This window comes from Culex quinquefasciatus, chromosome 2 (genome assembly GCF_015732765.1).
Source record: "Culex quinquefasciatus strain JHB chromosome 2, VPISU_Cqui_1.0_pri_paternal, whole genome shotgun sequence".
In the NCBI taxonomy this organism is placed as follows: domain Eukaryota; kingdom Metazoa; phylum Arthropoda; class Insecta; order Diptera; family Culicidae; genus Culex; species Culex quinquefasciatus.
In genome coordinates, this window is record NC_051862.1 from 87433002 (window position 1) to 87451439 (window position 18438).

Below are 18438 nucleotides of genomic sequence, written 5' to 3' on the forward strand. Positions count from 1 at the left end.
GATGTTAAGAAATGCTTTGAAAAAATATTTAGGCCCTTTGCATTATTGATTGACAGTTGTGATGTGTCAAAATCAAAATTTTCTTCAAGTGTAAACAGCAAAATGATTTCGGGTAAGCTAAAAAAGGGATTTTTTGATAAAGACTGAATTGAACAAATGTATTTATTTCAGAAACAGACGAAGAACCGATGGATTTGTCGATTCCTGGCCGACCCAGCCAGAACCTGGACATTCCAGCTCGCCGGCGATGTTTATTTGTGATCTACACCTCAACCACTCCGGGCATCGCCACAACAGCACCAGCGTATCGCTCGACGGCTGGAGCAGGATCTGCCACGTTCTCGAGTGGCGTCGGCTATTCCGACACGATCTTCACCACGCCCACTCCGGGCATCGCCACACCAGCTCGCCCTCTTGGCACAGCGTCGAATCGCTCGACGGGTGGAGTAGGAGGATCGTTCTCGGATGACACCAACGCGGCCGCTACAAGTTTCGAGCAATCGACTAATCAACGTTGGGAGGAGGAAGAGATCAGAATGGACGATTTTTGTTTTGAGTCAATGCCCCCTCTTCAGGACATCACTAACAAACGCCGTATGAGTATTAGTCACTTTTTACACACTCCGCCAACTCCTAAACGAAAATCAAACCACATTAATTACAAGATAAAGACGCAACCGATCCTTACAGCTGATGAAAGGCTGGCCGAACTACGCCAGGCTGATGAACTGAAGGTGCAGAAGAAGCAAGAACAACAAGAAAAAGCCAAAAAAAGGGAGGAGGCAAGATTAGCAAAGCAGGCTGAGAAGGAAGCACGTGAAGCGGAGAGGAAAAGGAAACGTGAAGAGAATGCGAGCAAGAAGCTACTTCAGGAAGGTATGAAACAACGTAAAGCTGACGAAAAACGAGCAAAGGAAGCGGCTAAGAGGAAGGCCAGAGAAGTGCCAGCCGAGCTGTCTTATCGCTCGACGGCTGGAGCAGGATCTGCCACGTTCTCGGGTGGCGTCGACTTGTCCGACACGATGTTCACCTTGATCACTCCGGGCATCGCCACACCAGCTCGCCCTCTTGACACAACGTCGTCTTATCACGCTGCGGGCGGAGTAGAATCTCCCACGTTCTTGGAGGGCGTCAACATGGCCGACATCAGCGTCAACAGTACTCGCAACTCGGTCACTCCGGGCATCGCCAAACCAGCTTACCCGCTTGATACAACATCGTCGTATCGTTCGACGCTCATGATCGGTATGGATGACGCAACATTGGCCAAACAAGCAGAGAAGGAAGCGGGGAGAAAAAGGAAACGCGATGAAAAAGCGAGTTGGGGAGAACTTCAGCAAAGGTTGAAGGAACGGAAAATAGAAGAGAAACGAGAAAAGGAAACGGCTAAGAGAAAGGCCGCAGAAGCTCCAACGGAAATATATGTTAAACTGAGATAACAACTGACATCATAATTCATACTCCATGATTTGGATAACAAACATCGAATTTGCAGCTATAATAAATCGTAAATTTGCAATTTAATAACAGTATAAAAATAAACAATTTAAATGACTGTTTTGTTTTCTCCTTTATTACAATAGAAAAGTATAAGATTTGGTTTTGAAAAACAGCATTTTTTTAAAGGCTCCGTTTATTCCTTCATGCTCTTTTTTTAATATGTATTTAATCGCAATAAATTGTTCAAAACTAGTGATTTCTGTCCCTATTTACCCCAGATTGCAATCCTGTTACAATTACGTTGCCTGATAAAAAAAATGCGTTTATTATTTCGAAGATAACGGTCATTTTGAAAGCAAATTTTAAAACTGTCTCAGCCTTCATAGGCCCTTTGCAAATTGAAATTATGGTTTTGATGCTGATTTTGTTTGTAGTGGTGCTTTCAAGGCGTTGATTAGAATAGGTATCTGGGAGTGATTATAATAGGTAATTTAGGCTGAATATACAAATTTGATGGAGTGATTTAAAAATGATTTAAAAATAGATGAAATAACTGAACTTCATATTATTTTATATTAACATGTTCAGGAAGAGTTGCCCTTCCAAATGAACATAGAATTTTCATGATTTAATTGAAAACTGCAGAGTAATTCTAAAAGGAATCAAGAGTCATCGCTAAATAGGTTTAAAATAGGTATATTTCCCCTATCTGCTGGCAGGAGGAACCGAGTCCCTTAGGACTCGCATAGGACCGAGCGTGACGATCGACGGCGACGAGTTCGAGGTTGTGGAGGAGTTTGTGTACCTCGGATCGTTGGTGACGTCGGACAACAACTGCAGCAGAGAAATTCGGAGGCGCATCATCACCGGTAGTCGTGCCTACTATGGACTCCACAAGACCCTACGGTCTGGTCATCTTTCCCGGCGTACAAAGTGCACCATGTACGAAACGCTGATAAGACCCGTCGTCCTCTACGGGCACGAGACGTGGACGATGCTCGAGGAGGACCTGCAAGCGCTTGAAGTTTTCGAACGGCGAGTGCTTAGGACGATCTTTGGCGGCGTGCGTGAGAACACTGTATGGAGGAGAAGAATGAACCACGAGCTGGCGCAACTCTACGGCAAGCCAAGTATTCGGAAGGTCGCCAAGGCTGGCCGAATCCGGTGGGCCGGACACGTCGCAAGAATGCCGGACGCGCTGGATGCGCACCAACCGAACCAGACTATCAATCCGGTGAAGTTGGTGTTTAATTCGGAGCCGGTTGGAACGCGGCGGAGGGGGGCGCAACGTGCGAGGTGGTTAGACCAAGTGGAGGAAGATCTGAGAAGTGTGGGAGCTCCGAGTCGGAATTGGAGAGTAGCAGCCCAAGACCGAGTTCAGTGGCAGCGCATCTGGAGACAGCTCATGACCCGGAGGTTGTACGAGCAGTAAAAGTAAAGTAAGTAAGGCCTACCTTAACTTTAACATATCAACCAAGGATTAAAAAATACTAAAAAAATAGTTTGTGTGTTTGACCTTTATTGCAGAAATCATATTAACCCTCTACAACCCAATTCCAGTATTTTTGGCAACTCTGTTCTGTGTTTCTGGACATATTTTTGAAATTAAAAAATAAGATTAAAGTAAAGATAAGCTAGAAGGTAAAAGGATTTTAGAAAGTAATTTCAGTAACTAAGAACACTGCCTTGAGATATCGATATGATTTTAAATAAAAGTGATAAAAATGTTAGAAAGCTAGATTTTGTAACATTAAAGTACAAACATTTAAACTCTTGTTTTGCAATCAAAAATGTAAAACATGATCAACATATGAGAATCAATAACTAATTTCTCTTTACACATATGGCTCCCTCATTTTGCTGCTATGTCAATCGTTCTGTTCATGAACTAATTAGCCATTCTATATGTGACTATCACTCAAGCAATTTAAAAAAGTACAAGTTAAAGTCCCTTCTGCATGTTCTATTTTTAAACCTGCTCCGTCCCTATCAGTTTTCACCAAATTAATGGGTTCAACTTGCACAAATTATCCTCGGAACCAATTGCAAAACACACACACACACCGTTATTCTCGGGTAGACACGCTTCAGACAGTTTGAAAACAGTTAAGTCAGCCAATTTTTCCTAGGCCGCCGAGAGTCCTACTTTCAACATTAATTTAATAATGACTACCGTGGCGAGGGTAGCTTCGAAAGCTAGAGGAAAAAAAGGTTATTCCACCTTTCGCTCCCGGGGGAACGTGACCACGGGGCTTGGCTGCGGAGCCCACACCAGACGCACATAACATCGCGTGCATCCTTGTGCCCTATTGGACGGAGGACCGAGAACCCCGCGGACACTTTGGCAGCGAACCTGGAGTTCAGAGATTAGAAGTGAATCTGATATTTTTTTCTAATTAAATCTTATTTTTCAAATATTCTTGAAATTTGTCAAAAATGGTGTTGAATTTAAGACAAGTTTTTTTTTCTCATTTTTTACAAATTAAAAAATAATAAAACTGCCATCACTGTTATCACATGCTCAAAATGCGAGGAATCAGCGGAGGACCTCGGCATGTTTCGGCGTGACTGACGACTTGCCGCTGGGAAGAGAGAGAGAGAGAGTTGGCCAGAGGTTGCGACTCAAGTTGCATGCCGCAAAACTTTCCTTGGAAAGCTTCCTCGTACTCGTTGTTCCGAGTCCTTGTTTAGGTTTCCCGCTTGTGACACATCGTAAACCTTCGGGCCGCCGCGGAACTGCACAAACTTGTGCCCCTGTTGTTTGTGTAGGTCGTGGAAAATTGCCCGTGGAAAACAGGAAAAATCAAAGGTTCGATGTGGAGCATTGAGCTTAATTTGTTTGACTTTCAGTTTGTGTTCTAACGATGAGTGTACTGTGCGTGATATCGTGGAGAGTTTCCCTTATTCCTTTTAAAAAGTGGAACATCAACACTTCTACAATTTTTTGAAACGATTGATTTCGATAATTTTATTCAAATATATATATTTGGCATGAGGTCATCTCATGTATAGACAAACAAACGCTGAAATTTTCATCCAAATCGGAGCAAATTGGTGAAAAACTCGCTCTTAACTTATTTGTTTTTTAGATTCCGAAAACAGTTCCCAAATATTTCAATTCAAATAATCCTTAAAAAATGAATATTTTGCATGAGGTTAAAGATGTGCACCAAAGCAATTTTGGCTTCCCCTGTTCCAATTTACCACCCACAATCTCCGACACAGTCAAACATGCACCAACTCAGTCGCATCGGCTTTATGTAAATGGGTAGAATTATGAAGCGTTCTGGGCAGACGTCAGACGCCTTACTATTAGTCAGTTTATGCCTTTCTTCCCAAACCACTACCGACTGTGCTACTGTATTATAGTGGTTGTTCTTTAGTATGTATTGGGGATTTTACTTGGCTACCACTCTCGTGACCAGATACTAGTGGGTGGTGTAGAGATATTTAATGATGTGTTTCTACGAAAAACCGCCTTCCAATTGGGAGTACGTTTAGTCAGTGATATCAACATTTTTTCTACTATTTTTATTTGGTAAACTTTTTTTTTTATCGTTTACTTCAGATTTTAGAATACCTGGAACAAAATAATGCTTAAACAACGAAATTAATAAAATGAAATGAAAAAAAAAAAAACTATAAATTTAGTTCAAGGAATACAGTTTATATATGGGACATCCTCTACCAATACACACGATATCGGGAAAAGTTGCCCCGACCTTTCTTCGATTTGCGTCAAACTTTGTTCTAAGAGGTAATGTTGGTTCCTGATAACGAATCCGAAGTTCATTTTTCTGCACTAACTATTCATAAAGATCTCTTGTTCAGGCAAAAACACAAAATTATAATAACGTTTCTATCATAAAATAGTTTGAATATCCCGGCAATTTCTGTGTACCGAAAAATGGGGTGACTTTGATAGCCGGGGTGGTTTTGATTTTTCCGCAAAATAAAGAGTGCAATCAAAACACGTACGGAATTTTTTAGAATCATACTGACCGTGGTAGAGAAGTGTTCAAAGTACCTCAAAAAGAACTTTTCATAATATTTTGAAAAGTTTAAAAAGTTAGTTAACTATAGTTATTAAAATGTTGATGAAAATCATTACTTTAAACTTCTCAAAGTGTCATGATTTTCTCAATGAACATGATTTTGAATCGGAAAACGGAAAGCATTTTCGGATTCTTGGGACAATTTTCTACTAAGAGAAGGTTAAATAAGTTTGTAAATAATAAGTAATATGTGGTTTTGAAACACAATTAAAAAAAATCTAAATTTATAGGCAATTTCAGTTGAACAAATTTCATGTGAAATGTGAAAACTTGTGATTCGTGCTTCGAATTCAGTTTAAAATGGAATATAAATCGATAATTTTATAAACAAAACTTGTTTTAACAAATTCCAGGCAAAATTCCGACTTTCTAACAACTTTACCAAAATTTATAAGTATTTTGCTAAAAAGCTTGTAAACTTAGTTAGAGCAATTCCAACCCAAAACAAAAATGTTTAGGTACATTTTTCTCGACCCTCTCCGATTTCAATGAAACTTTGTAGACATGTTATCCTAGGCATATATAAGCCATTTTTGTGTATATGGAGCCAGTTACACTCGATAATGACATTTGAGAAGGCCGTAAGTGTTTTAAATATTTTTGTATTTCGTAATTTCAATATTGCTGTATCTCGAAGCCGTTGTATCGTATCAAAAAGTGGTCAAAGACAAACTTTTAGGAAATTTGACGGGCTTTCCGAAAAAAATACACTGAAAGAAAAAAAAACACACCACTTTTATGAGATTTTTTGATTTTTAAGTTTAAAAGTCAAATTTGAAGGTGAGCCCACGATTTTTTTTCGTTCAAAATTTTTGTGAAGATAGCCTAAGATGTTACAAAAAGACTCACGAAAAATGCAGGATGGAACAACTTGATTTGATTTGATTTGATTTGATAACCAACAGGGCCACAAGGATGACCTATGTAGCGGTTGCCTAGAATTACAGTGGTTCAGACTTAAAGGGAGCATCTTCAAATTACTGCCGTATGAAGGGCCAAAAGGGGGTGGTTGGACGAACAACTCACCTAAAAAAACTCAAAAATCATTTACTGAAACGGTTTTTTGAAAAGTGCTCTAAACGTCAAAATTTTCAAAAACCGAACACGAGAGCCGATTTTCCAGACAATTTTACATAAAAGTCTCCATATTGACCATTGTCCTAAGTCCAATCCTTGTAAAGTTACAGCGGTTTTAAAAATAAAAATGTTAAAATAGTAGTTTATGCAACAAGTTGCAAAAAGAGGATTTTTTCAGCACGAGTCGTACATTTATCCAACGAGGTTCGCCGAGTTGGATAAATACGAAGAGTGCTGAAAAAATCAAGTTTTGCAACGAGTTCCATACAACATTTTTGCAATTCCAAAAACACCCATTGAGTGAAATTTTATGTCAAATTTTCATGTATTTTGTCAATAAATCGTTTGAATCAAAAAATGTTGAAAAGTGTTACTTTTCGAAACAAGTGCTGAAAAGTTCAACTTTTCAGCACCCATTTCAGTGCTGAAAAGTAGAACTTTTCAGCACTTATTTTGAAAAGTGTTGCTATTCGATTCTGTTATTTTTGGTACAGAAAAGTAGGCTATTTCGTCGTTCCAGAATGACAGGAAAAGTATGTAGTTTCACGACGGAATTGCAAAAAAAGGTTTTTCGGTGGTTTTTGGCAATTTCTATATGACAGACTTGATTTTTCAGCCTCGAAAATATTTTTACCGGAAAGCTTGTCCAATTCCCCATAAGTTTGTCTTTGACCACATTTCAATTGGATGCATGGGCTTACAGATATAAGCTAATTTACTATCTAGGTTACTATACTACACTGAAAAAATATTATGTTTTCATTTATGAGCAATGTAATTAGCTTATAACTGTAAGCCCATATATCCAATTGAAATGTGGTCAAAGACAAACTCAGGAATATTTTGGGGTCATATTTGAGCTGAACACCCCAAAACAACTCTTAATTTAAACTATTCGCCATTATCAAATGGCTGGCTAAATAATATCGAATGCCGTCATCTTAGGCCCATTAAGTTCACAAAAAACTAGTAAGCTCATTTTGTATGGTAACTGTCAACATCTTCCAGGGCTCAAGACAACACATCGCAAGTAACATTTTTAAACCAACAAGCCACCATCTAGTTTGATTAAGGTTTTATGGTAGCATCTTGATTGCTTATAAGTTTTATGTTGGCATTCCCAGCAACCAATAACGATGGGCTGATCTATGGTCGTAGATGGAGTCTGTAACTCTTGGGGCAATGACTGTCAATGATGTTTCTGAATTCAGGGTCCAGCAAAAGTAAATCGAAATGAAAAAAAAAATCACTACATGTGCTTCTAAAAAAAACACAAAGAAATCCGTTTTTTGGTAGATAAATTCTGAATCAAGATTTGAATGTTTTTCTAAAACATAGATGGCCGCAAAATGGCCGATCGGGAATGATGCCTTTCAGAACCTTAAAGGTTTTAAGAAGGTCTTATGCCTCGGACATAAAACCTGGTGCCAATAAAAGCCAAATGGCTTTCAATAAGGTTTAATGAAAGTTGTAAGAGAGTCTTCAAACCCCGAACGTCATGCCAAACGGTTTTATTGCATGCTTCTTTGAAACCAAAGCTTTTGTAGCTGAAAAGTGCCATTAGGCATGCAAAGTCATACTTAAAACCATAAGTTCCATAAAAAGCATTCAACGCTGCCAAATAGAAATGCATAAATATGGCGCTAAACGTGTGGTCTGATTGAATGTGATTGAAATTTTCGTAGAAAAATCTTGTAAAATCGCCTGTGATCTATTCGGAATAGATTGTATAACTCGAATTGTATTATATATGTATTTTCATTTATGAAAACAAATTTTGAATTTTGTGACCACAGATGGGTGAAGGATTGGTGGAAAACATATATCTGTTTGACTTAAGAGCGAGTCCACGAACAAGGCATACCCCTTTGTATGGGACGTCGTTTGGACCTCACCAATCTGTCTGAAATTGTCAGGGGTTGTTTGTACATATAAAACTAGCATCTGGCCAAAATATGAGCACTCTAGGTCAACGGGAAGTGGGGCAAATCGGGACACAAAGTTTGGTGGTTCAAAAACTTCAAAAATCTTAAATAGGCTATAACTTAAGCAAAATTCAATCAATTTTAAAATTCAAAATGCATCTGCATGCAAAAAATGTAGAAAAACATCCCAATTGGTTAAATCTAAAGGGAGTTATTGGCATTTTAGTGAAAAATAGCATAATTTTCAAACTCAAATAAAAAATGTTCCATCCAGATATCAACTCGCTTCGACCTGCAGCTTGTAGGGGACATCTGGGACTACCATATGAGATTGAGAACGCTTTGGGTAAGGCAGTTTAACGTATTAAATAAACACTTTTACTTTTAGTGAATTTTTGGGTTGTAAATTTTTGCTAGGAGGACCCCTAAGATCCCATTTTCTGGTAATTATTTTATCATATTCGTGTTCCTGAGATAATTTCACGATAGAAACATGCACAAAAATGTTTATTTTCATCCATTTTAACCCTTTAAAAAAAAAAAGTAAAAAAAAAATCAGAATCTGCCTTTTTTCTGGTGTCATCTAGTATCCTTGGAAACGAACTTCATTTTCAATAAATGTGAATCGAAGATTTTTTTATTTTCATTTTTTAAATGGTTAAAATTGATGAAAATAACAATTTTTATGCATGTTTCTTATGTGAAATTGTCTCAGGAACACGAATATGATAAAATAATTACCAGAAAATGGGATCATAGGGGTCCTCCGAGCATAAATTTACAACCCAAAATTCACTAAAGGTAAAAGTGTTTATTTAATATGTTAAACTGCCTTACCCAAAGCGTTCTCAGTCTCAAGTGGTAGTCCCAGATGTCCCCTACAAGCTGCAGGTCGAAGCGAGTTGATATCTGGATGGTACATTTTTTTATTTGAGTTTGAAAATTATGCTATTTTTTCACTAAAATGCCAATAACTCCCTCTAGATTTCACCAATTGGAATGCTTTTGCCTGCATTTTGTTGCATTTTTTAAGCCTTTTCAGATGCATTTTGAATTTTGGAATTAAATTGAATTTTGCTTAAGTTATAGCCTTTTTAAGATTCTTGACGTTTTTGAACCACCAAACTTTGTGTCCCGATTTGCCCCACTTCCCGTTGACCTAGAGTGCTCATATTTTGGCCAGATGCTAGTTTTATATGTACAAACAACCCCTGAAAATTTCAGACAGAATGGTGAGGTCGATGCGAGATGGGTATGCTTTGCTCCTGGACTCGCTCTTAATTGATTTTTTGCAATTTTTTATGTTGGCAATTCAGGTTATGTGTTAATAAAATTCAACTTTTGACACCACTTTATGGTTAAAAAGGAATTAAATTTAATAGCCTGAAATAATTTTAATTCAACATTTTTTTTTTAACAATTTGAAAAATTGTTCAAAATTTCAAACCTTCTGGAAACGCTCCTCCCGAGCACGTGCTTTCGCGCCACCCCCTCATAAACGGAAAGGGGCGGTTGGCTGATTGTTGTTTACAATCAGCGGGAAAACTTTCACACTCACTCACTGCTACCAACACACAAATACATCAACCATTATAGATCATCATGCAACTGTATACGCCATCGTCGGTCGCCACTAGCAGGGCGAAATTTATGCTTTGGCCCGTTTATTTGCGCTCAGTCCCAGTCCGGAGTTGGCCGCGTGCGTTTCTGGGTTTTCCCGCGCGGGCAGCACCCCGAGAAAAAAAGCTCTCCTCCTTTCTTCGCTTCGTTTTGTTGGATTTTCCTCCGCTGATCGGTTCGTCGTTGCGAGTGTGGAAAAGTCTCGTGAAAGCTTTTCCCCGGTCGCGTTCAGTCCGCGGTTGTCCGTCCGTCAGTTCAGTGGTGCGCGCAAAATTCGGAGTGGCTTTTCTGGAGAAAAAAAATAAAACTTTCCCAACTGTAAGGTGTGCTGACAGTTGCCGTTACTAGTGGGAGGGTTTATTTGAAGTGGTGCCTTAACACACGTGTTTGAAAGGTGATTTTATTTTTCGGGAGGATGAGTTTCGTGTGTGTTTTTCCCTGCCCCAAATCGACCAAAAAAAGGGGTTTGTTAATATGTGATGGCATGCGAGACGTCGCCGACCGATAACAAGTCTGTGTTTTTGTTGGTGGTGGCGGGAAAATTAAGATTGGCCAAAACAAGGTGTCAAAGTTTTGGGTGGCAAACGGAAGAATCGAATGAAGTAAGGAAAACTCATCAACGGAAAATAAAAACAGCTTTAAGTGCAATAAGTGAAGAAGATCCGCTGCTGGTGATAAATGCTCTGTGGTGGCTAATTAAAACCAAATAAATATGAAAACGAACGCATTTAGATTGACGGGTCACGATTAGGATGGCGCTCCTCTCCCGAGCACGATCCTGCCTCGCGGGTTGATTAGATGGATTAATTGTGAGCCAGAGCACAGAGAGTGACATCGCTGGTGACAATTCGACTTGATGGCGGATGGTGCATGAATTAAGCTATAGGGATGTTTTTAGTTAGTGTCGTGGCGTGGAAATCGAGTGCGCAATAGGATTTGAGTGTGCTTCTTAACATTCCAACGCCCAAGGCTTCAACAAAGTTGGAACGGTACCTTCAATTAAACGGTTCTAGGGCATAACTCAACCAATCAAGATGATTCTTCTTTCCAGTGATTTGTTAGGTTGTCTTGGAGCAATTCCAGCCCAAAACAGGTTTTTTTAGGTACTTTATTCTCGACCCTCTCCGATTTCAATGAAACTTTGTAGACATGTTATCCTACGCTTATATAAGCCATTTTTGTGTATATGGAGCCAGTAACACTCGATAAAGACATTTTAGAAGGGCGTACGTGTTTTCAATATTTTTGTATTTCGTATTTTAAATATTGCTGTATCTCGAAGCCGTTGCATCGTATCAAAAAGTGGTCAAAGACAAACTTGTAGGAAATTTGACGGGCTTTCCGAAAAAAATACACTGAAAGAAAAAAACACTCCACTTTTATGAGATTTTTGATTTTTAAGTTTAAAAGTTAAATTTGAAGGTGAGCCCACGATTTTTTTTCGCTCAAAATTTTTGTGAAAATTGCCTAAGATGTTACAAAAAGACTCACAAAAAATGCAGGATGGAGCAAATCACCTAAAAAATACAAAAATCATTTACTGAAACTGTTTTTTTTTAAAGTGCTCTAAACGTCAAAATTTTCAAAAACCTAATACGGCAATCGATTCTCCAGACAATTTTACATAAAAGTCTCCATATTGACCATTGTCCTATGTCCAATCCTTGTGAAGTTACAGCGGTTTTAAAATAAAATTGTTGAAAAATAGGCTTTTTGATGGTTTTTGGCAATTTCTATATGACGGACTTGATTTTTCAGTTTCGAAAATATTTTTACCGAAAAGCTCGTCCAATTTACCATAAGTTTGTCTTTGACCACATTTCAATTGGATGTATGGGCTTACAGATATAAGCTAATTGCATTGCTCATAATTCAAACATAACATTTTTTCAGTGTAGTAAAGTAACCTGGATAATAAATTCGCTTCCCTTAATTTTGAGCCCATGGATATCATGAGACACATTTATTTTTGTTCTTAAAACTTTTCAAAAACTTTGTAAATGGTCCTAAATATAAAGTGAACATGATTTAAAATAAACAATGTTATGAAAATTCCGGAAAAATGTCCAAATAGTTTATGGGTGGCCCTTTACGAAAAACTTAGAGCTAGTGATTCTCACTATTTCATGTAAGACGTGTAGAATTTGCTCTGGGCCGTAAAATTTGACCAATGCCGTAAGAAAGCGTGAAATGTGGAAAATTGAAAGTAATTTCAACTAAGTAATTTTACGAATCTTTTCTTTATATTTTAAAGCTATTCTTGAAACCTTTTTGTCAAATAATTTTTCTAATTTTTTTCTAAGGCCGATGCAAATATTTAAAAAGTTTTTGCCCTGGTCAAGGTCAAGGGGGAGGGCAAAAAATAAAAATATAAAAATTAAATAACAAGCCATAGTCTTCACATTTAAATGAAAAAGTGTTTTAAAATGCATTTTACACTAGTTCAGTTGTTTTGCATCGAAAATTTTCAAAAATCTTAAGGTTTTTAATAAACCCAAACATGTTAAAAATGATTTAAAACGCAGAAGAATGTATTTTAATTTGATTTCAGCTGGTTGCTCTTGAATTTTCATTGAAATTTTGAAGTTTATTGTAAAATATTTTTTTGCCCCTGATTTTTCGGGCCAATTTTGAAGGGAAGGGGGTTGACACTAACTTTTAAAAATATTTGTACCAGCCTAAATTTTTCGCAAATTCGGATTTTATTTTAGCAATTTTATTGATTTAAATAAATAAAAAGAATGATTGTACAACCGATTGTAAATTTTCAGAATACATTGTATAACGTTTAATTTCTTATTTATGATAAAATAGGACAATTTTAGGCCTTTTGAAAATTTAGATTTTTTAGACCACATTCAGATTGTAAATATACAAAGTAAAGTTGATGAGTTTACCAATATTTAGAATTGGGTTAAATTTGAAAATTGGTTTTTCGTCAAACAACGTTAAGTCTGTACATTTTTAACATAATCAATTAAAATAAAATCAAAGGTCACTAATCTTTTCTCGAAAAAACTGGTACAGTGTGATCAGTCAAGATTGAAATTAAGTGTCAATAATTTAATTGCAAATACCTCAATACTCTTTCTGCAATATCCGAGTACCATCAAAATTATGACCAAAACGTGCCATCTTTATCACGTAATTAAAAGCATCGCTTGAATTTAAGCTGTGGGAGTGGGAGAACATTTTGAAATTCATCTAGCGTTATTTCTGTACATGTTTATTCGCAATTAAAACATACGATGACGTGACACCGAGCCTGCTCCTTGACCATAAACTATTCGAGGAGTGAAATTAAGCATCTTTCCCTAGTTATGGCACATCGACGTTATTGTGTACAAATAATTAACAAATAAATTAATGTTTCGTGTTTGACGAATGCACTTTATTACAAAGTCGTAAAGGAGAAAATTCCTCACTCTTATCCTCTCCCTCCTGCAAACGAAACCGACCGGTAGGAAGAAGGTCATCATAACGTCCGAGTCATAAATAAAATCTCCAGATATGGTGATATTTGAAGCTAAAGCTGCTGCATCCAGCACGGACGCGTTCGTTCAACATCCAGATGTCGCACAACCATTTGACAAATTATGCAAATCTGTCGCTACTCCAAACAACCTGCAAATTGCCGGAATTGCATAGAAGAGTACTGGCTGGCTAGTAAGTCGAAAAGACGAACAATTTAGAGTTGTCTAGCAAACTGTCAGACAACCATCAAACACGACTTGTACAATCACTTAACCCTTTGGTCGACTGATACGTCTTTTATGACTTCAAATTTATGTTTTGAGAATATTTTTACAAATTTACAAAAAAAAATCTATTCCATTTGACTCACACATCATTGAAATATTTTGTTTTTTAAACTTTTTGAAATACTTTTTAAAAAATGACTCAAATGAACGACACCTCACCCTAAACCCCCTTTATGCTATTCCTCCGTTTTGAGACAGATGCAAATCTGCCCCGCGCAACTCAATTGAGGTGTCTGTCCGGCCAAAGGCTTAACGGAACGCTTCAATTGTCACCGTTACCTTCGACTAGAGTTGTGCAATCGGTTTTAATGTGTTTTAAATAGTCAACACTGGAGATCATCATCACGAAACTTACGCCCGGCTGACTGAAAATCTTATCACGGCCGTCCATCGACACGACATTACTGACGATTTATTTCAAGAGCAGAAGACATCGGAGTGAAGCCTGCAGGAAATGCTCCATTTCCGACACGTGCTATTTATCATTTTGTGGAACTTGAAAGTCACCGGCGACACTCATAAGTGCGGCATCGGGATTTTTTGTCATGAAGGCGTAGATCATGCAGAGACAAGAAGGCGTAAATCTCTTTTAAATTATAACAAGATTTTGGAATTATTCGAAACATCACATATCATCTTTTCGTCAAGAAAAAAAAAATTACCTCGAAAAAGGTGTAATTTTACCACTATGCTGGTGTAATGTCGCATTTTCAGTCTACATTGAGGTAAAATTATATCAACCTTCCAAAATTACATCTTCAAATTTTTCACAATTTTTTACTGTATATCAAACGATATACGGTCATCCCACATATTCGGAACACCCACAAATTCGGAACACTTTTATGATAATTTGTCAATAGCATGCCAAAAGTAGCTTTTCTGTCGACCTTACTATTTTTAGAACTTTCATTTGGACATTCTCTTGCTATTTCAATAGTAAAAGTAGGACGTTTTGAACAAAAAACTTCATTCCAAGACTATTTTGTCCAGAGCAGCAAAACACTGCCTCCAAATGGCCTGTTTCATAATTGTGGGATGTTATTGTGCCTCCCACAATTGTGGAACACCTGAATTTAACTGATTTTTTCACAAAAAAAGTTATCAAAACAGGTATAAAACATCACTAAGCTTGAGTTTCATTGGTTTCAGTGTGTGAAGTCATTATTTGGTAATAAATATGTACTCCTGGAGAGATCCAAAGTTTTTTTACATTCGTAAGAAAAAAGTGTTCCGAATTTGTGGATTTCAAGGGTCAAAGTAATTCTTCAAAAACTTCATATAAAAGTTAAAATTTGCAGATGTTTGGTACAGCATTGGAAAGATCGCAAGAAAAGCTTTCAAATGAGGTAAAAGCAAATTATTAAGTTCAATTATCGATTTGCTATGATTTTTTGAACATTGGCCGATCTGGAAACCGTTCAGAATATGTGGGATGACTGTAAATCTCTTTTAAATTATAACAAGATTTTGGAATTATTTGAAACAAATCACATCTTTTTCGTCAGAAAAAACATAATTTTACCTCTGAAAATGTGTAATTTTACCACGAAAAAAAAAACGAAACTATTGGCACTACGCCCCCCGGGGCATGGCCTTCCTCTAACGTGGGATTTCTGCTCCAGCGCCTCTGACGAGACAGGAGAAACCGGGACCGACGTTTTACTTCACCATCCGATAGAAGCTCAGTGGATAAGGCGGGAATCGAACCCGCGTCTCATAGCATCATCGGGATCGGCAGCCGAAGCCGCTACCCCTGCGCCACGAGACCCACTATGCTGCCAATTTTACCACTATGCTGGTTTAATGACGCATTTTCAGTCTGAATTGAGATAAAATTACATCAACCTTCCAAAATTACACCTTCCAAATTTTCACAATTTTTTACTGTGTATCAAACGATATATAACATGATGATATTTAATGGAGCACCAGATTCGAGTGGTTCCCATAAGGAAAACATTGCAGAAAAAAGCACAAACTGCTCGAATGGAAATGTTCCATTGGATTTACAGCCAATTTGGTCACACACATACATCCCTACACACCTACACACAAAAAGACACACATTTGTTCAGTTTTCGATTTTGATTGTCGATAGGTGTACATGAAGGTGATTTTAAGAGCTCTAAGAGCAGGATTATAACCTTACCTTGAAATAGTCATCGAATGTTAAACTTTTTTTCTGGGGGAAAAGTGGTAAAGCGGCAAAATGCATAAACTTCAGTCTTCAAAAACTTTTTCGAATCTTGAAGCATGCAAGCATATCGCCTACAGATGGCTCTAATGAGAAGTGATTAATGTTTTTGGTAAGGAGGTTCAATGTATAAAGTCTGTTTGTCTGTGGAACAAGTACCACGGTGCACATTTATACACACAAAAAAATATTTCTGAATATTACATCATTTATGATGTAACACTTTTTTTAATCTAATCGAACACAAGCGCAGCCAGTCCGAAGAAAGCATCCGGGAAGAACTTATGGTTAGATTACGCCTCAAGTTCTTTCTTGTCATTATTAATGATTGCAGTACTTTCGAGAACCCCCGAAATGTATTACACTCACTAAAGCGGCCCGGCCTACTGCGTTGCATTAACCGCAAGAGACAGATTCTATGAACGGAACCCACATTTCATGGAATCATCAGGGGAAGAAGAAGAAGTGAGGACATACCGTACCAACCACTTCGAGTTATTTATAGAATATGGTGTGTAGTGTGTGTAGGGGAATTGTTGGGAAAGGGATTGTTGTATTATATAGTAAATGACCTTGTGACATTATTTCACCACTACGGATTAATTCACTCAAGGGTTGTCAACCCCTCGGTGGCCGAGTGGCTAAAGCATCTGACAACCAACCCAAAGGTGTGAGTTCGAATCCCACCTGATTCCATGCGTTTTTTGTTCATATTCAAAGTTCAATTATAGTCGAATAATTTCAAGGAGACCGGTCGGGAAACGAACCCGGAACCTTCCGCTTATGAGGCGGGAGTCGTAGCCATTAAGCCACGGGCCGGTCTCTTTTATGATGTAACACTTTTGCACGTCATTAAACATTTAAATTTAAATGTAATTTGATGTAAATTTGCAACAAATTATACGTAAAAACATGATTTTACGTGTGATTCAACCGTTTACGTCAAATCTCAAGTTTACATCAACTGAGTTTACATGTGATTAATTTTTTCCGTGTCGAGTAAATTCACATATTTTTTTCTGTGTAGTTTGAAGTTAAGTTTTGATTGAAATCATCTTTCTTGCTTTTGTTTAACTTTCTCACGAAAACTTCGAAAATCGTTTAATTTTGTATTAACCTCACTTTAATTTGCGGAAAAAAGCGCCAATTTCTCGGAACCAAAAACAATTCGAGCTCGAAATGCCAAGGCTGTGATGACGTCTGGTAAACAGTATCAATATTTCACTACATCATTTCGTCCTTCGTACTTACTGGGATACTCTTCTGGTTCATTGTCCACAAAAAAAAAACACACTCAAGCACGCTAAACCGGCTGGTCAGCAAAAGGATTACGTAAAGAGAAAGTGCCACAACTTGAAAATAGCCAGAAGAAGAGGAAAACTCAAAAACAAAACAACCAGCAACTGCTCGAAAAAATCACATTAGACTTCAACCCAAAGAGGCACAGAGAGATGGTCAATTTTCTTTTCCAATCGATTGGTGCTGGTCCTCGTGTCCAGTTGATTGGCAGCATAAGGGTCGGTTCAAAGTGTGTGAGTGTGTTTTTTATGGGGATAAGGACTTTCTGTGAGTTTGATTTGATTCATTCCGATTTTTTCAACACCTTTATGGTTTTTTTTTTAATTTTAATTTTTAAATTGGTTTTATATAAGTACAGCAATAAAAAGTTGTTTGAAATGATTTGTAAAAAAAATCCAAAATACGAAAACTAATTTTTAAATATGTGAAAACCTGCAGCATAAATGAGCTGTTGAAAAACAACAATTAAGTTCACTGCAATTTTTTTAAAGCTAATGTTCTTTACTTTTTAGTTTGATTTATTCGAACCATCGGGCTACGAACTAAAAAACGTCATTTAAACGTCATTAAAACGTGTCAAACCAATACATAAGTAGACTAGATAAGGCAAAACGGGGATTCCAGCTTTCAAAAAAAAAAAATATCACGAAAACAGAATTTGATATGGCGATTTTTATTGTCCGTTTGTTTCAAAGATACACGCCGCGCAGCATTTCAGAGTGTGCCAAAGACATTGTTGCCAGCGATTTTCTGAACTTTTAGTGCAATAAAAAAACATATCCGGCAACAATGGCAAGCGATTCGAAGAAGAAGATCAACAAAAACAAAACGCGCAGTATGAGATTTGACAGCGCGCATTTGCCGAAAGTGCGGCGCGTCGTTTCGAGGCTGGTTTGCCGCGTGTCTTTTTCGGGAATACGCGCAATATTAATGTGAAAACATGTCCATTTTCCGGGCAAATTTCGCCGGATTTTTTCCTGTAGGATTGTTTACCAAGCCAAACTGAACCGAAAAACGCCTGCTAACTATTTTTTGACAGCTGGATATCCCGTCTAACCTTATCT

General features: G+C 37.6%; 2 protein-coding genes across 17 annotated transcripts in view; both read left to right on the plus strand.

The window, feature by feature from the left end:
• The first annotated feature begins 52 nt into the window (after positions 1–52).
• On the plus strand, positions 53–1549 carry LOC119767246 (translation initiation factor IF-2-like). Of its 2 annotated transcripts, none has more exons than XM_038255402.1 (2): positions 53–112; positions 172–1549. In XM_038255402.1, exons 1-2 carry the CDS (start codon positions 103–105, stop codon positions 1437–1439), a joined length of 1278 nt encoding a protein of 425 aa, XP_038111330.1. In that variant the 5' UTR covers positions 53–102; the 3' UTR covers positions 1440–1549. The 2 variants fall into 2 exon arrangements, with proteins under 2 accessions (XP_038111330.1, XP_038111331.1); XM_038255403.1 differs by having other exon boundaries at positions 84–112; positions 178–1549.
• An 8634-nt stretch (positions 1550–10183) lies between these two features.
• The window catches only part of LOC6043659 (glycine receptor subunit alpha-2), an 89538-nt gene continuing 81283 nt past the window's right edge, over positions 10184–18438 (plus strand). For 6 of the 15 annotated variants that reach the window (XM_038256170.1, XM_038256172.1, XM_038256174.1 and 3 more), the window contains exon 1: positions 10184–10511. The gene's annotated coding sequence lies outside the window, so the exon portion shown is untranslated. Of the gene's footprint in view, positions 10512–10564; positions 10582–10604; positions 10720–18438 lie in introns of those variants that run through there. The other 9 variants (XM_038256175.1, XM_038256180.1, XM_038256183.1 and 6 more) reach the window with 5 other exon arrangements.